Below are 15,391 nucleotides of genomic sequence, written 5' to 3'. Positions count from 1 at the left end.
CAATTTTTCTGATGCATAATTTCATATGTTGGTAATAATTCAGTGTTTATAAGCCTTTTAAATAATTTTAACCCGAACTGAATGGGTTTCTAGAGAGTTTTGTGAAAAAAAAACTTTAACACAAGTGTGTAAAATAAACCGTAAAAGGATTTGATTATCACTAGTGATAGTATTTTATTCTGTGTTGTCATCATTCAGGTTGGATTTCAGCTTTTAACAAAGCAGCTGATATTGCCATAGAAACTAGTGGACTTACAATCGCTTTCACTCCAAAATGGCGGGAACGCAGGGCCGCTGCTGGGCGCCGGTGTTTCAATGGAACCTTCTATCGAGTGTCGCTTCTTCTTAGTGTATATTCTTCGATATTCCTCACTTCTGCGTGAGTGGTTTGAAAACGTTCCTTTATTCAGCATGACAACTTTACGTTGTACTAATCAGGAACGCCGCAGAGAGTCACGTGTTTCAACGACTCCCGCAAGTCGGAAGTAAAACAGAGTGGACGCTCTACGCTTTAATGAAACATCTACGTCAGTGCAGCATTAACGCGAGTCAACTTGTTTACAGCAACCTGGCAAAACAGATTGACAATTAGGAAAACAGGTCAGAGATTACAGCTCTTTTCAGGGTTTGTTGTGCTCGGAGCTCAGTCGGTGTTGTTTAGCGGCTTGAGGATAGTGTGCGTGTAATGTGCTTTAATGAGGCCCAGTGTGCGCTGATGCTCCTGCGTATCAGATGAGTTCATACACACATGCTGCTGAGCGCTTATCGCTCTTCACACCCGTCAAGCTTTACTCCGGGATTACCTGCATGTGTAGGGCCGTGTCACATATATATAATGTTTGCAGTGCCATTACCGGGTAATACAGAGCTCTATTTTCCACAGAGATTTTCCAGACAGACCTGGATTTACCCGCATCATTGATTTTGAGTGAGTGAATCGCTGCATGTGTGAACATGACTGACATTCAACTTCATACCACGAGAAACAAGTACGCAGTCTTCTGCTGATTATATTTTGGACAAGAAAATAATATGATTTCAGAAAGCCAACAGGACACATTTTTCTGGATTTTCTGAAGAACCAAACAGCAAAAGACGCCAATATGAGACTCTTCAGGACTTTGATGAACGCTGCATCTGTTTCCAAACAAATCGACTTTTACTCCAGATTCTCGCCTTCTCCTCTCTCTATGAAACAGTTCATAGATTTTGGTAAGTCTGGAATCAAGTGGATACAATTTAATATGAGAATAGAACAGAACAGAATAAATTGAGAGTCCCTTACAAGATCCAATCCTTAAGTGTAGTAGAATAGAATTTTAAAAAATTCTAAGAGTTGGAATATTTAAAATGTAATTCCTGTACTATCATGGTAATTTTAAGTAGATTAGAATAGAATGTTAGAAAAGAGTATTATCAGGTGCAGTGATTATGGTATTTGATGTGAATGACAGTAATTTTACATATACTATCTATGGAATAGTTTGATAACCATATCTATAAATCATTGTATATTGTTTACATTGCAACATGTACAGTATATTGCCTTGGATCCCCTGGGTAGAAATCGCTATGGGAAACCTGTACTCAGTCCCCGCTTTACCACAGTAAACCCATGATAATTTTTATAAGTAGAATAGAATCAATTAAAGGCACAATATGTAAGATTTTTTTTTTTAATTAAAATATCCAGAAACCACTAGAACAATGTTAGGCCTTTATATTTTGTTGACTTGTGTACTTACATTATCCTAAGTGTTTCCAACAATGTTTAAATACAGAGAAATCAGCTATTTTAACCAGTGTAACGGTCCGTGTCATTGCGTCGCCTGTCAATGACGTCATATTCGCTTTACCCTCGATTCCCTTCCATTTTACGTAAGGGATAATGCACATCCAGCCGGTTGTTATCTCAGATAAACCCTGACAGGGTGATGTTACATCAGCCTGAAGGTGTTTATTTTTTAATAACAGTCGGCTGGATGTACATTATCCCGCTTATTACATGGCTACTTGCCACATAAGTAAATAATTAGACACAAAATATTGATCTGAGTCTAAATATTTTATTAGCTCTTTAAACGCAAAGCTTCCGCGAAGAGAGCAGTTGCTCGTCCGTCAAGTTCAAACTAGATGGATATTTAAGGGATACGGTACAGTCACACCACTTATTAAACGGCATTTCGCCACATACATAATAATGGGGATAAAGATGATTTAAACTGATTTAAAATCGCACCTGTTGTTAATAGTTGCAAAATGGCAGCAGCTGCGTTTGTATGAAACGAGAGAGCGAGTCCACGATACCGGATGACTAATAATTAAATAACTGTACACAAAATATTGATTTTACTGAGTTTTAATATTTTATTAATTCACAAAACGCTTCTAGCAAGCGTATAGCGCTGGTGACTTCAGTAACCCAGATGAGCCTGTGTTATCTGTTTTCAGTGGTTGTTATCAGTGAATAACATACCGCTGAATGGCCTGATTGACCAATCAGAATCAAGTATTCCACAGAGCCGTGTAATAATTCCATTGAGATCATGGAAACGCCAAAGACTCTTTAATATATTGTTTTATAGGACAGGTGAGCAACTGTTTGGATACCTTTATTGACAGAAAACGAATCATTGTTAAATAGCTCGTAGTCTTATTGTTTGAATCTCTTGTTTTCTTGATTTACTACGAGTAACATGTTTGTATGTCCAACTGCGACCAGAGCCATGAAAATTCATTTTTATATAAGCATAATAAAAACAGCAGTGTACAATGCCCCAGGCTCTTAGCCACGCCCTGCTTCATACCACAGTAATGTTAATAAAACTTTAAAGGTGCCATGGAATGGGAAATTGTATTCACCTTGGCATAGTTGAATAATAAGAGTTGTGTACATGGAAATGACATGCTGTGAGCCTCAAACTTCCTGTTGTGTTTCCTTCTTCATATGTAAATCTTGTGCGTGAAAAACACTCCGGAAAAATGGCGACTCCCATCATAACACCGACTGTTATGTAACAGTCAGGATCATTATTATTTACGCCCACAAAATTTGCATATACCAGCGCATGTTCAAGGCAAGCCAGTATTAATGTCGTGGAGCTGCACAGCCGAATCATCAGAAGTTCATGATCCATGATATCATGATACATTTAGTGATATTTGTAAATTTTCTTTTTTTTTTAAATGTTTAATTAGCATGTTGCTAATGTACTGTTAAATGTGGTTAAAGTTCCCATCGTTTCTTACTGTATTCACGGAGACCAGAGCCATGAAAATTCATTTTTAATCCAAAAATGCTTGCAGTCTGTATAATTCATAAACGCATCTTCATTCTTAATGAGTTTCTCCAACTGTGTGTAGCTTTAGCCACGTTAGCCGTGCAGCACACTATCAGACTCATTCAGAATTGAGTGTTAGCAAACATCCACAAAATACATACCATACTTACGTGATCTGATATGCTGCTTCAGAAAAAAATCAATTTTGAGTTATATTTGCTGTGTGAACTTCCGTAGTATTTATGCAATGTTTAATGGAGTCGCGAGCTTGGGGGCGGGGAGCACAAGCATTTAAAGGTGTACACACGCACCAAATCAGTGCATTTTTCCTCCCACCCCAAAAAATGGCAGTTAAAACATGGTACAAAAAAAATCTATGGGGTATTTTGAGCTGAAACTTCACAGACACATTCTGGGGACACCTTAGACTTATATTACATCTTGTGAAATGGCCATTCTATGGCACCTTTAGTACATCAGCTCCTCCATGACAATGACTTCTTCCCGTCGGATTGACAACTCCCATGATTCCACGCTGATTCACAGAGTCATCAAGCTATGCCGTTGTTATGGTTTTGAAAAAGTGACCACTAGTGGCGAAACTTACATACTGTGCCTTTAATTTACTAAATGATTATTATGATCTCATAGTTTTCTGTCTTTCTGTACACATTTTTCTCTTCAGGTTCAGAGAACGCGTGTGAGAAAACGTCATTCACGTTTCTAAGACAGGAGCTGCCTGTCAGGCTGGCAAATATTTTGAAGGAAATAGATTTATTGCCTGATAACCTGCTGAGAACTCCTTCAGTGCGGCTGGTGCAGAGCTGGTCAGTGTGAATGCATGCGTGTAGTCGTATTATTGGGATATGTTTGCATATCTGAGCTACAATCTTTGGTTGTGTTGCATCTCTGCAGGTACATGCAAAGTTTCCAGGATATACTTGATTTCAAGGACAAGGATATTGATGATCAAATGGTCTCACACAAGTAAGAGATAAAACACATACCCTCCAGTAGAGGTCTTCTCTGGTCCTAAGATCTGTATCCGACCAGAGTCATTTCTTACCCAAACCCAATTTAATTTAAAAGTATGCCAATATTCCTTCCTTATTTGTTCATGAAATTTAATCTCCAATCCTTTTTTATAACGTTTATGTTAGCTATATTTTTTTACCCATGTTGCCAGATAATGTAGCCTCTACTTTGTAGAGGCCAGTTGCATTGAGTCCATAAGTGTCGACTCCGGTTTGAACAATGTAAGGCTGAACACTGTTACTGACAATCCTCATTTTGGCTGCGTGAGATTCTCCAGCTTTGTTGTTGTTGAGCTGTTAAAGCTTCGCCCTCTTCTGGAAAGGGGGCGGGGAGCAGCAGCTCATCTGCATTTAAAGGGACACACAAAAACAGTATGTTTTTGCTCAAACCCAAATAGGGGCAAATTTGATAAGCTATAATAAATGATCTGTGGGGTATTTTGAGCTGAAACTTCACAGACACATTCTGGGGACACCAGAGACTTATATTACATCATGTAAAAGGGGCATTATCGGTCCCATTTAAAATTACTAGTTTGTACAAAAGTTTAAAACCCAAACCCTCTCAGGTTGGACCTCAGTTTTCAGATCCAAGTGCACCACTAAAGACCTCTACCTTCCAGTTTTGCTTGTGCTAACAAATACACTCTTGTTGTTTTAGCTTCACAGATGCTGTGATTAAGATCAGAAACCGCCACAATGATGTAGTGCCCACCATGGCTCAAGGAGTGGTGGAGTATAAGGAGACCTACGGCACCGACCCCATCACCAGCCAGAACATGCAGTACTTCCTGGACCGCTTCTACATGAGCAGGATTTCAATCAGAATGCTCCTGAACCAGCACAGTGAGACACACACACATCTAGTGCTCTACTTTATAATGGGGTCCATTATGAACAGCAGAAATGTAAAGTCCGTTGAATGGGGCTTCTGGAAAGTTCACTCATAGTATAGTTTGGTCTAGCAGCACAGGCTGACATGTTTACGAGTTTCACAGCCATCGGTGCCCCACATTTCTGAATCTGTCATTGATTGTCACCCTGTAAACACTGATCTGTTGTTCCACCACCATTGAGAGGATTATATGTCAATAACATGATCTCTGTGTGTTTTCAGCTCTTCTGTTTGGGGGAAAGGTGCGCGACAATCCTGCTCATCCCAAACAGATCGGCAGCATCGACCCCAGCTGTCGTGTCACTGATGTGGTCAAAGGTGATCGTGATTTTTCTTATAAACGTAGCAATAGACTTTGAAGATTTTGTTATTATTATTATTTTTCAATTATTTATTTATTTCAAATCAGCTTAAATTAAATTGAATATAGCAAATGCTACCATGATGGATGAATATTTAAATGTAGGAATACAATTTAAATATCAGTTCTATACAGTAATTAATGAGAAACATCACTGAGATTAGCAAAAAAAAAATCTTAAAAGTAAAACATCTAGACACATTGCAGCGATGAAAATTTGAAATGTACTTAATTGTCATGAAAATAATATCACTTTGCAAAAAAAATTGAAAATATGGTCCTAAAATAGACTTAGAAATAGACAGAAACGTGTTCAATCAAACATGTTATCTTACGGCAGTACTTTATCTCTGTGTCTTTGTTTTAAATCGTGCAGAATGCTACATCTAACGAGTCTTAGCTGATGAAAATAACCACCGTTTTAACCCTTACAGTCAAATTTTGAAAAACATCAATGTCAACTTTAACTTGTCATTTTTTGGCAATAAACCGTAGCATAATCTGGATAATTCAAGGCTAAGTGTGCATTACACAATTTTAATTATTTATATACATATACATACAGTATATGGTGCAATTTGCTGGGGGGATGGGGGGGGGATATCCCCCCCTCTGGTCCCCCTCCCAACAGTGATCAATGCTACTTCACCAATAGACCATATAAAATATCTAAAACAGAGATTTGAAAATATATATAACTAATTAAAATGCTTCAGCAAGCACATTTAAACAACAGTAACATCAGAAATGGACTTTCACTGTTGGCGATTGCGCTCATGTGATGACACTACGTGTTTAAGTTACAGTCCGGTTCCAGTGGCCTACTCCATGCACGGCTTTTCAAAATGTCTCAAAGCACAATAGTCACAGAATAGTCCATTTCAACATGAAAACTACAGACTGGAGGTGAATTACCATGCTGACTCAAGTGTTGTGAGGCATACAGTCTAATTTTTATGTTGACAGCACGTTGGGTTTTGTTATTATCTTGTATGAAAAATCTGCTTTTGATCCTGGCATGTTAAAAAGAGTTTGACGAATGCACCAGGATTTTTTTTCATGACAGAGGAAAGAACTTAAAATACTCTAAAAAATAAATAGATTTTAGTCATACAGATAAGAAGAATAAGACATCATTTGAAACTGTAAAGGGTTTTCTTTTATTTGTATACACTCACAATAACAACAAAATGTTATGCTTTTGTAAAATAAAGAAAAAACAAACAAACAGGATGTGCTTTCTCCCATCTCTGTCTGCTTTCTGGAGCGCATCAAAAAATGAACCCAAACTTAGTATACAAGTGCCTCAGTCACTATAAGAGTTGTATTTCTATAGAAAGCTTGAAATGTGAAATTAAATGAACCAATTCAAATCAAAAACAAATATTCTCTGATTATGTAATCCTTGAAACCAACGAGAGGTAAAAAAGTATCTGCTCAAATGTAGATGCTTATAATATGCATGAGCGTTCCAATGAGGAAAGGACATGACATAAGAGTGAAAAACTCGCTCTACTTGATGAATTAAAGGGTGAGTTCACCCAAAAATGAAAATTCTGTCATTTATTACTCACCCTCATGTCGTTCTACACCCGTAAGACCTTTGTTCATCAACACAAATTAAGATATTTTTGTTGAAATCCGATGGCTCAGTGAGGCCTTCATTCACAGCAATGACATTTCCTCTCTCAAGATCCATTAATGTACTAAAAACATGTTTAAATCAGTTCATGTGAGTACAGTGGTTCAATATTAATATTATAAAGCAACGAGAATATTTTTGGTGCGCCAAAAACAAAACAAAATAACGACTTATTTAGTGATGGCCGATTTCAAAACACTGCTTCAGGAAGATTCGGAGCGCGAATGAATCAGTGTGTCGAATCATGATTCAGATCGTGTGTCAAACTGCCAACGGCTGAAATCATGTGACTTTGGCGCTCCGAACAGCTGATTCGACACGCTGATTCATTTGTGCTCCGATGCTAGAATACATTTAGAATACATTTCAGGGTTCCTGCACAGTTTGGAAAAGTGTGGAAAAGTATGGAATTTGATTCGAGTAATTTCCAGGTCTGGAAAAGTATGAAAAAATATTTATGTTTCCAGACTATTGGCTCTATTCAGTTTTCTAATTTATCATACCTGCAAACTAGTCACTTTTTGGCGAAATTAGCCGTTTTGAATCAAAATACGTAATTTATGTGAATCGTTTAGATCCGAAGAGTTTTTTTTTTTCGGGGAGAGTGTGTGTGTGTGTTACAAGATTCTCACAAGAATCGAAAATGGGTTACTTTCCCATAGACTGGAGAGAGTCGCGATCATTCTTGCCGTGATAGATCGCTGTAGCGCTCGTGAACCAACCATCTCTTCCGCTTTACTAGTTACAACACAAAATAAACATGGTTGAACATCCGAAGGTATGTTGAAAGATACAGTACAACTTACCGAAATCTGTATCATGTCACATGCAATCGATCAATCAGTGTTTCAGCCGCAGAAAGGCGTCAATAAAACAGCTTGTAAAAATGTCACATTTAGCCGTTCAATGTCCAAAAACTCAATATTCAGCTTCAAAAATGAACTTCAAGAGGAGCATTTTGCTAAATATATGCACTATAGGCTATTGCATATTCATTGTATTTGTACTCAACGTGATTAGATACTGAATATATAAATCCGTTTTATGACAGCCACTATTTAAATGTTTAGGCCTACATAAAACAAGAGTAGAAAAATAATTGTCATTAAAAATGTATTATAACATTATTATAAAAACTTCATTATGTGTAATTTAGCCTATATGCAAGTAGCTTACAATCAATGTTAACCTAATATTATAATGATGTACCAGCTGTGGTTCTCTGTATAGTTTACAGCATTAGTTGAGATTAGATTTATTTCTTTGAGGAAATTTGCCATGTACCTGATGGGCCCCAAATGAATCAATACTGAATCAAAGGTAATCAAATCGCAAGCTTCGGAATCAAAATCACATCGCATTCAATTGTGAAATTTGTCAATGCTCAGCCCTAGTGCCAATTTATTTTTTACTTGAAGCAAATGTTGTTTTTTCCATTTGTGTTCTTGTCAGAGAACACCAGAATGCTTTGTTCACATGTTAAAATCACAAAAATCTTCTCCTGGGGGACGATGCCCCCAGACCCCCCTACAACTATTTAGTTCCTATGCATCAGCTTTTTCACCTCTCTTCACTTCGCAGATATGTTTATAAAGGTATGAATTTCTAAAACATTAGTGAAACTGTCATAGTGCGCTTGTGAAGGCTACTCGTACTTGTAGGCTACTCTATAGAAATGCTTCGATACCAACAACCAATACTGACAACAGAGCAGAATGGATAAATCACAGAAGGATGTCTATAAAGTAAATGTATTGAATTAATAGACAAATTAAATATTTACGCCTATGTAGCGAGTGGTATGGTCGGAAAGAGAAACAAACTAAGTCACTGTACCACCCTGTTAAACAGGGAATATATTAGTATTTGTAGAAAATCCCCAACAAAAGTCACACGGGTACGTGGTTTTAAGAAGAGAAGGGCTTAGACCTGAATACTAAATACAAAACTTTATTTCAGCAATCAAACACTGATTTTAAAATCACTAAAAGACTGTAGAACATGAAGACTACAAACATGAAGCAGAGAAAACATAGAAAAGGAGACGAGGCTTACCAATGGCAGAAATTGTTTGGAAGGAGGTCTGGAAATTTGAGTACGGAAAAGTATGGAATTTTGAAAAGGAAAATGTGTAGGAACCCTGAAATAAAAAATGTATTATGAATAAATAAAACAACAACACACATTTCAAAAACATCACAAATCGCACCCTATATATATTATTATTGTATATTATATTACTAGTCAAATAAATTTTTACATTTTGATTCAGTGATCAAAATGCTTATTCTCTATTCAATGTTCAAATGGTTTCTTAATTTTGTTTTGTATAGATGCTTATGAAAATGCCCGAAACCTGTGTGACCGGTATTACATGAACTCACCAGACCTACTACTGGAAGAATTTAATGGTAACCTTGTGCTGCACACACATTTACTTGTGATTGAATTATGTGAATCATGTGACTGAATTAATGATCAGTAAACCCATCAGCATTCTGCATGGAGGATTGTATGTGACTGCTGTTTCTCATGTGTTTCCTCTGCAGTTAAAGGACCAGATAAACCCATTGCTGTGGTGTATGTGCCGTCTCATCTGTACCACATGGTGTTTGAGCTCTTTAAGGTGCTGTACATCAATTTTCACCACTGAAATGTTGATGTATAAAGTCATCTGTAGAGCGTATTTTCCAAAAGTTCTGAGTAAAGTGTAAAAATTCATTTTTGCAACATTACTGTATGCATGATTTCTGTTTCATGACACAGCTTTGCTCTTTAAGATGTGCAGCAGTGTGCAGAGCTGAGATATGTTGTGTGACTCCTGCAGAATGCCATGCGCGCCACCATGGAACTTTATGAAGATGCCATGGAATATCCCCCAGTGCATGTTCAGATCGTCCTCGGCCATGAAGACTTGACCGTTAAGGTACGGACAGACTGGCTGTGGTAAAATCTGTGGTCTCACCTCACCTTCTCCGAAGTTGCCTACCCTACCCTTTAAAGAAGATATTTTGAAGAGTGTTGGTAACCAAACTGGTTTTGGTTACCATTGACTTCCATTGTACTGTATGAAGAAGAAGAAGAAGAAAAAAAAAAAACTGAGACATTTCTCAAATTATCTTCTTTTATGTTCCATTTGAAATGACTTGAGGGACTTTTTTCAGTTTTGGGTGAACTATCTGCTTGAGACTCATTTAAAGCCCATTAAACTCATTGCATTATTTATGCAATAGTAATTGCAGTGTAAATGCATTCATGCCATCTCTGAGCTGCAATAAACAGTGTGTAAATATATCTAAATACAGCTTCTGAAAAAAAATAAAAAAATAAAAATAAAAAATCATGGCCTGCCTGAATCAAATAAAATATTTCTTTCTAAAGCTGTTTCTCATTTAACACAATAATGACTTTAAATGATCTTTTGGGGGTAATTTCTCAGCTAAATTTGTTATAAGTAATCGGCACTTCATGTAATTAATTAAAATTAAAAATTATAATCACTTGACAGCCCTATTTAAGCTATATTTAAATAGAAAATAACAATATTTACTGTTTTTACTGTATTTTCATCAAATAAGCGCAGCCTTGATGAAAATAAAATACTACTTTCAGAAACATTACAAAATCTGACTGACCCCAAGCTTTTGAAAAGCAGTAATGTCAGATTTCTTGATTAATAATAGGCTGTTAAACAATAAAAATATTAATTTTAATGTGATAGACTCTCATCTTGTTCTCTCATAGGTCAGTGATCGTGGAGGCGGAGTCCCATTGAGGAAGATTGACAGGTTGTTTACGTACACCTACTCCACTGCGCCTCGTCCTCAGATGGACACGTCTCGAGCCACTCCTCTGGTCAGTACGTGACATCACTGAAATATGATCATATAACCGCACCCCAGGGATCCACATTCTTTCAGTTTTTATGGTTAGAAAGTTAACTGGTGTACTAATTGTGGCTTAGTGGTTAAGGTACAAGCTCAGACAGATGGGGTTGTGGTTCTCATATGGATGTAGCAAGTTCAAGCCTGCATTTCTTGATCTCGCTTCCTCTCTCTTGCCTTCATTATTTCCTGTCCTGTCTCAAGTTGCTTATCAATAAAAATGAGAAATTCATACAATTGCATTTCCTGACTGAGCAGTCTTAAATGGCATGTTAAAGCATGCACAATATTCTATATTTATTATCAATATATTCTGTGTTGATGGCGTGTTTTATCATGTGGTCTCAGGCTGGCTATGGTTACGGTCTGCCCATCTCCAGACTTTACGCCAGATATTTCCAGGGTGACCTGAAGCTCTACTCTATGGAGGGATTCGGCACAGATGCCGTCATTTACATTAGAGTGAGTACCTCTGTGTGTAACCCTTTTTGTGTAACTCTTAAAAAGTATATTTGATCTCCCCAAAATGATATACTTATTTTTCATTCATTTAAAATTCATTCTGTTTTGAGACCATTCAGATGTTTTGCTTATTTATGACATAATAAAAACATGACATTCTTTTTACTGTAGTAATAATAATAATAATAATAATTCTCATCCACTGATCTGTATAAATCAGTTCTCATATAGTAAATACAAAGAAATATGGGTAAAAAAAACATTATATTACGGTAATAAGAATGTCATGAGAAAAATGTAGACACATTACACTACACTAAAAATAAATATAATAATAATAATAATATTTACATTATAAAAATATATATTCCCTACCATTCAAAGTTTGGGGTTGGTAAGATTGACTTTTTTAAAATAATTGAATAATTTTATTCATCAGGGATGCATTAAATTGATCAAAAGTGACAGTAAAAACATTTATATTGTTACAAAAAAAGATTTCTATTCATCTAAGAACAGAAAAAAAATATTTTGACAATATTAAGCATCACAACAATTTTTAACATTGATAATAATCAGAAATGTTTCTTGAGCAGCAAATCGGCATATTAGAATGATTTCTGAAGGATCATGTGACACTGAAGATGAGTAATTTATATAAAAATAAATAAATTACATTAAAAATACAGAAAACAGTTGTTTTAAAATGTACTATTTCACAATTTTACTGTATTTCTGATCAAATAAATGCAGCCTTGGTGATCAGGAGACTTATTAAAACAATAATTACAGTGTAATAACTGTACGTTTTTGTTAGGTTCACCCACACAACTAGCTTTTTTTTTTCTGAAATAGTGTTTGATTTATTTACTTTTTCACTCCTGAATTCCATTCATAATAAAGTATTCTTTTGGTCCCTGAAGGCTTTGTCCACAGAGTCCATTGAGAGGCTTCCCGTTTACAACAAATCGGCCTGGAAACATTATAAAACCATCCACGAGGCCGACGACTGGTGTGTTCCCAGCAAAGAACCCAAAGACATGAGCACCTTCCGCAGCTTCTAGACTCGTCTGACGACATACACCGACGCACATGCTTCAGCAGCCCGAATAGATCCAAGCGTCTTACCTTCGTCTGTCTGCTCTTGTGTAGATTCAGAATAAAGAAAGAGACAATATTATGAGCATGCTGAAACCCAACATGTTTCTTGTGTGTTCTAATGAGAAAGTTTTGCACTGTTGCGGGTGGTACCAGTATTATAAGTTAGCACAGGTGTTGCTAGTGCCATCACATCCCAGATAGACGATACTGCTGTTGCCTGTTCTGGTGTATTTTAAGTGTGTGTGTTACTTTTGAGTGAGATACAGTGTTTTCCTGCTCATATATTTGAATGTCTAAATCAGTATATATTTATTTATCTGTCATCATGAGATGGACCGTAATGGTGATCATTTTTGCTTTAAAATGTTACATGCTGTGGTTTGGGAGATCGAGCTCATGTACCAGCATAACTGGGACTTCACATTCCATGTACTGTTCCATGTGTTATTTTGTTTTCAGAGCCAGTCTAAAGAAAGATGCTTTTTTTTTTTTTTTTTTTAAGAAGTTGTGAGTGTAGCGTGAAGAGCTTTAAAGTGTTAAATGCTTCACACCACCAGGAAATGTTCAGCTTCAGCTATGTAACTTTTCAGGCTCTTAAGTGACAAAAAAGGAACAAACGCATGTACGTGTGGAATCGTGTGCTTCTCTTTATGGGGTTTTACAAGAGTGTTCAGTAGTTTGAAACTCATTCTGTTCAATAAAGTACAATTCCAGTGACCTCTACTGGAGACGGACTGTAACTGCAGTAACTCATTTCAGATGCATTGTGTGCTTGTTTAAAATGTCTGTCATTGCGCTTTTCTCATAACTTTTTTTTTTTTTTTTTTTGATCTACTTTTGATTTAGTGATTTTTAGTAAACGTGAAGTCAGTTCATGCAGGTTTTCTTAGAGAGTAGAAAACCTGCATGAAAATGAAAAATCAAATTAGTTGCATACCACTAATTGTGTATACAAAGTGTCAGAATGCTTTATATTTGAAAGATTTATATATTTTATATATTATTTAATATTATTTGGGGTAGTACATGTTTTCATAAAACTCTTGATATCTTGTATTTAATCAATATGTCTAGATACTTTTTGGGCCACTCAGTGGTTCCCAAACTTTTTAGCTTGGAGTACCCCCTGAAGGGATTACCATCCTTCTGCGTACCCCCTCTCTTCCACTTAGACTGCAGTCACACCTTTTCCATTAAGGGACAGTATTTGCCCCCTAAATTGATTTTTTTTTTTTTTTTTTTTTTTTTTTTTTACCTTTATGAATAACTTTATTTATTTTAGAATGTTTTACATAAAAAAATGTTCAATAGAGAAATATGCAATGATTGTAAAACTAAGTGATACTTTTAAATATTAAACTAAAACCGCCAGTAGGTGGCAGCAAGTCACTGTTTTTATGAGCGAGTCATTCATTCAGTAACGAAGCAAGTGGCTGAGAATTAATCATTGACTCTCACGATTCGTTCAAAGCCGCAGAATTGTTCGTGAAACACGTCAGTGTGTTGTAGTTCTGCTGTGGTTGTCGTCAGAACTATTATTTCATTACAAAATAGAGTAAATACTGACAGTACTGTGTTTAAAATGTACGTTTTATTTTTTTTGACCTGTTGTATAATAATGTCACGTTTGCAGTCATGTGGATATTTGGGAACAAGTGTGTTCTTGCTCGTTTTCGGCATAAATACAAGAACTCACACAAGGTATGTTTTTGTATCGGAGAAAGTTTGAGTCTTAAATCGAAATTAATCCATTATCTGTGTCTATATTTGTTCTTCATGCGAGTAAGTGCTAAATCTCCACTTTTACAAAGGTGCATTGTCGAGAATGACAGTAATTTAGCGCGATTTAAGACAGCAGACTGCATGCAATCAATCTATCATATCATGCTGCTTGTGTGGATACAGTCATTATTGACTGCAAATGATGAGGTAATCTGATTAAATGTACTAGAAATACATGCTCGATTTTAATCTCTCTATGGCTCTGGGGATTTAAAAACATCAGCCAATCGTTTACGCGATCATCGCGTAAAAGATTGGCCCTCTGGCTTGTCAATCACCGCCATTAAGTTCATTGTGAGAGACGTGCGCGCTCCAGTAACTTTCCACAGGCGCTGCATGCAATGTTTTTGTCAGGAGTAACAACTGCAGATTATGAGTTACCTGCGGTGAGTCCGACATAATGAATCCACTAACACTATACAGTGAATGGCGGTGGTAAACAAACACTCGTGTTCCAATACTCCTGCACGAGTTTTGGGAAGCGTTCCCTCGAAATGAGCTGTGAAGGAGGGGGGTTGTTCTTACGTGTGGGATGTCTGGTATTAGTTCACTTCAGAATTAAAATTTCCTGATAATTTACTCACCCCCATGTCATCCAAGATGTTAATTTCTTTTTGACAGAAGAAAAAGACAAAAGTTTTTGATAAACATTTCAGGATTTTTCTCCATATAGTGGACTTCACTGGGGTTCAACGGGTTGAAGGTCCAAATGTCAGTTTCAGAGCATATTCAATGAGCTCTACATGATCCCAGACGAGGAATAAGGGTCTTATCTAGAGAAACAATGTCATTTTCTTAAAAAAAAAAAAAAAAAAACATTTTATATACTTTTTAACCACAAATGCTCATCTTGCACTGCTCTGCGATGCAACACACATTACGTAATCACATTGGAAAGGTCACGTGACACAGGCGTCACATGGCCTTTACAAAAACAAACCAACAAAAA

At 36.5% G+C, this 15,391-nt stretch overlaps 1 protein-coding gene across 4 annotated transcripts; it reads left to right on the top strand.

Moving 5' to 3' along the window:
• The first annotated feature begins 312 nt into the window (after positions 1 to 312).
• On the top strand, positions 313 to 13,400 carry pdk1 (pyruvate dehydrogenase kinase, isozyme 1). 4 transcript variants are annotated; one of them, XM_048192749.1, is made up of 13 exons: positions 313 to 600; positions 884 to 928; positions 1,043 to 1,212; positions 3,967 to 4,108; positions 4,197 to 4,268; positions 4,977 to 5,161; positions 5,433 to 5,528; positions 9,547 to 9,624; positions 9,763 to 9,839; positions 10,041 to 10,139; positions 10,958 to 11,068; positions 11,446 to 11,559; positions 12,483 to 13,400. In XM_048192749.1, exons 3-13 carry the CDS (start codon positions 1,104 to 1,106, stop codon positions 12,621 to 12,623), a joined length of 1,224 nt encoding a protein of 407 aa, XP_048048706.1. In that variant the 5' UTR covers positions 313 to 600; positions 884 to 928; positions 1,043 to 1,103; the 3' UTR covers positions 12,624 to 13,400. The 4 variants fall into 4 exon arrangements, with proteins under 4 accessions (XP_048048706.1, XP_048048705.1, XP_048048704.1 ...); XM_048192748.1 differs by having other exon boundaries at positions 884 to 989; positions 1,080 to 1,212; XM_048192747.1 differs by having other exon boundaries at positions 313 to 928.
• Positions 13,401 to 15,391: the final 1,991 nt, after the last annotated feature.

The sequence above is a fragment of the Megalobrama amblycephala genome, linkage group LG6 (assembly GCF_018812025.1).
Source record: "Megalobrama amblycephala isolate DHTTF-2021 linkage group LG6, ASM1881202v1, whole genome shotgun sequence".
NCBI lineage: Eukaryota > Metazoa > Chordata > Actinopteri > Cypriniformes > Xenocyprididae > Megalobrama > Megalobrama amblycephala.
This window is presented reverse-complemented; position numbering and strand designations above follow the sequence as displayed.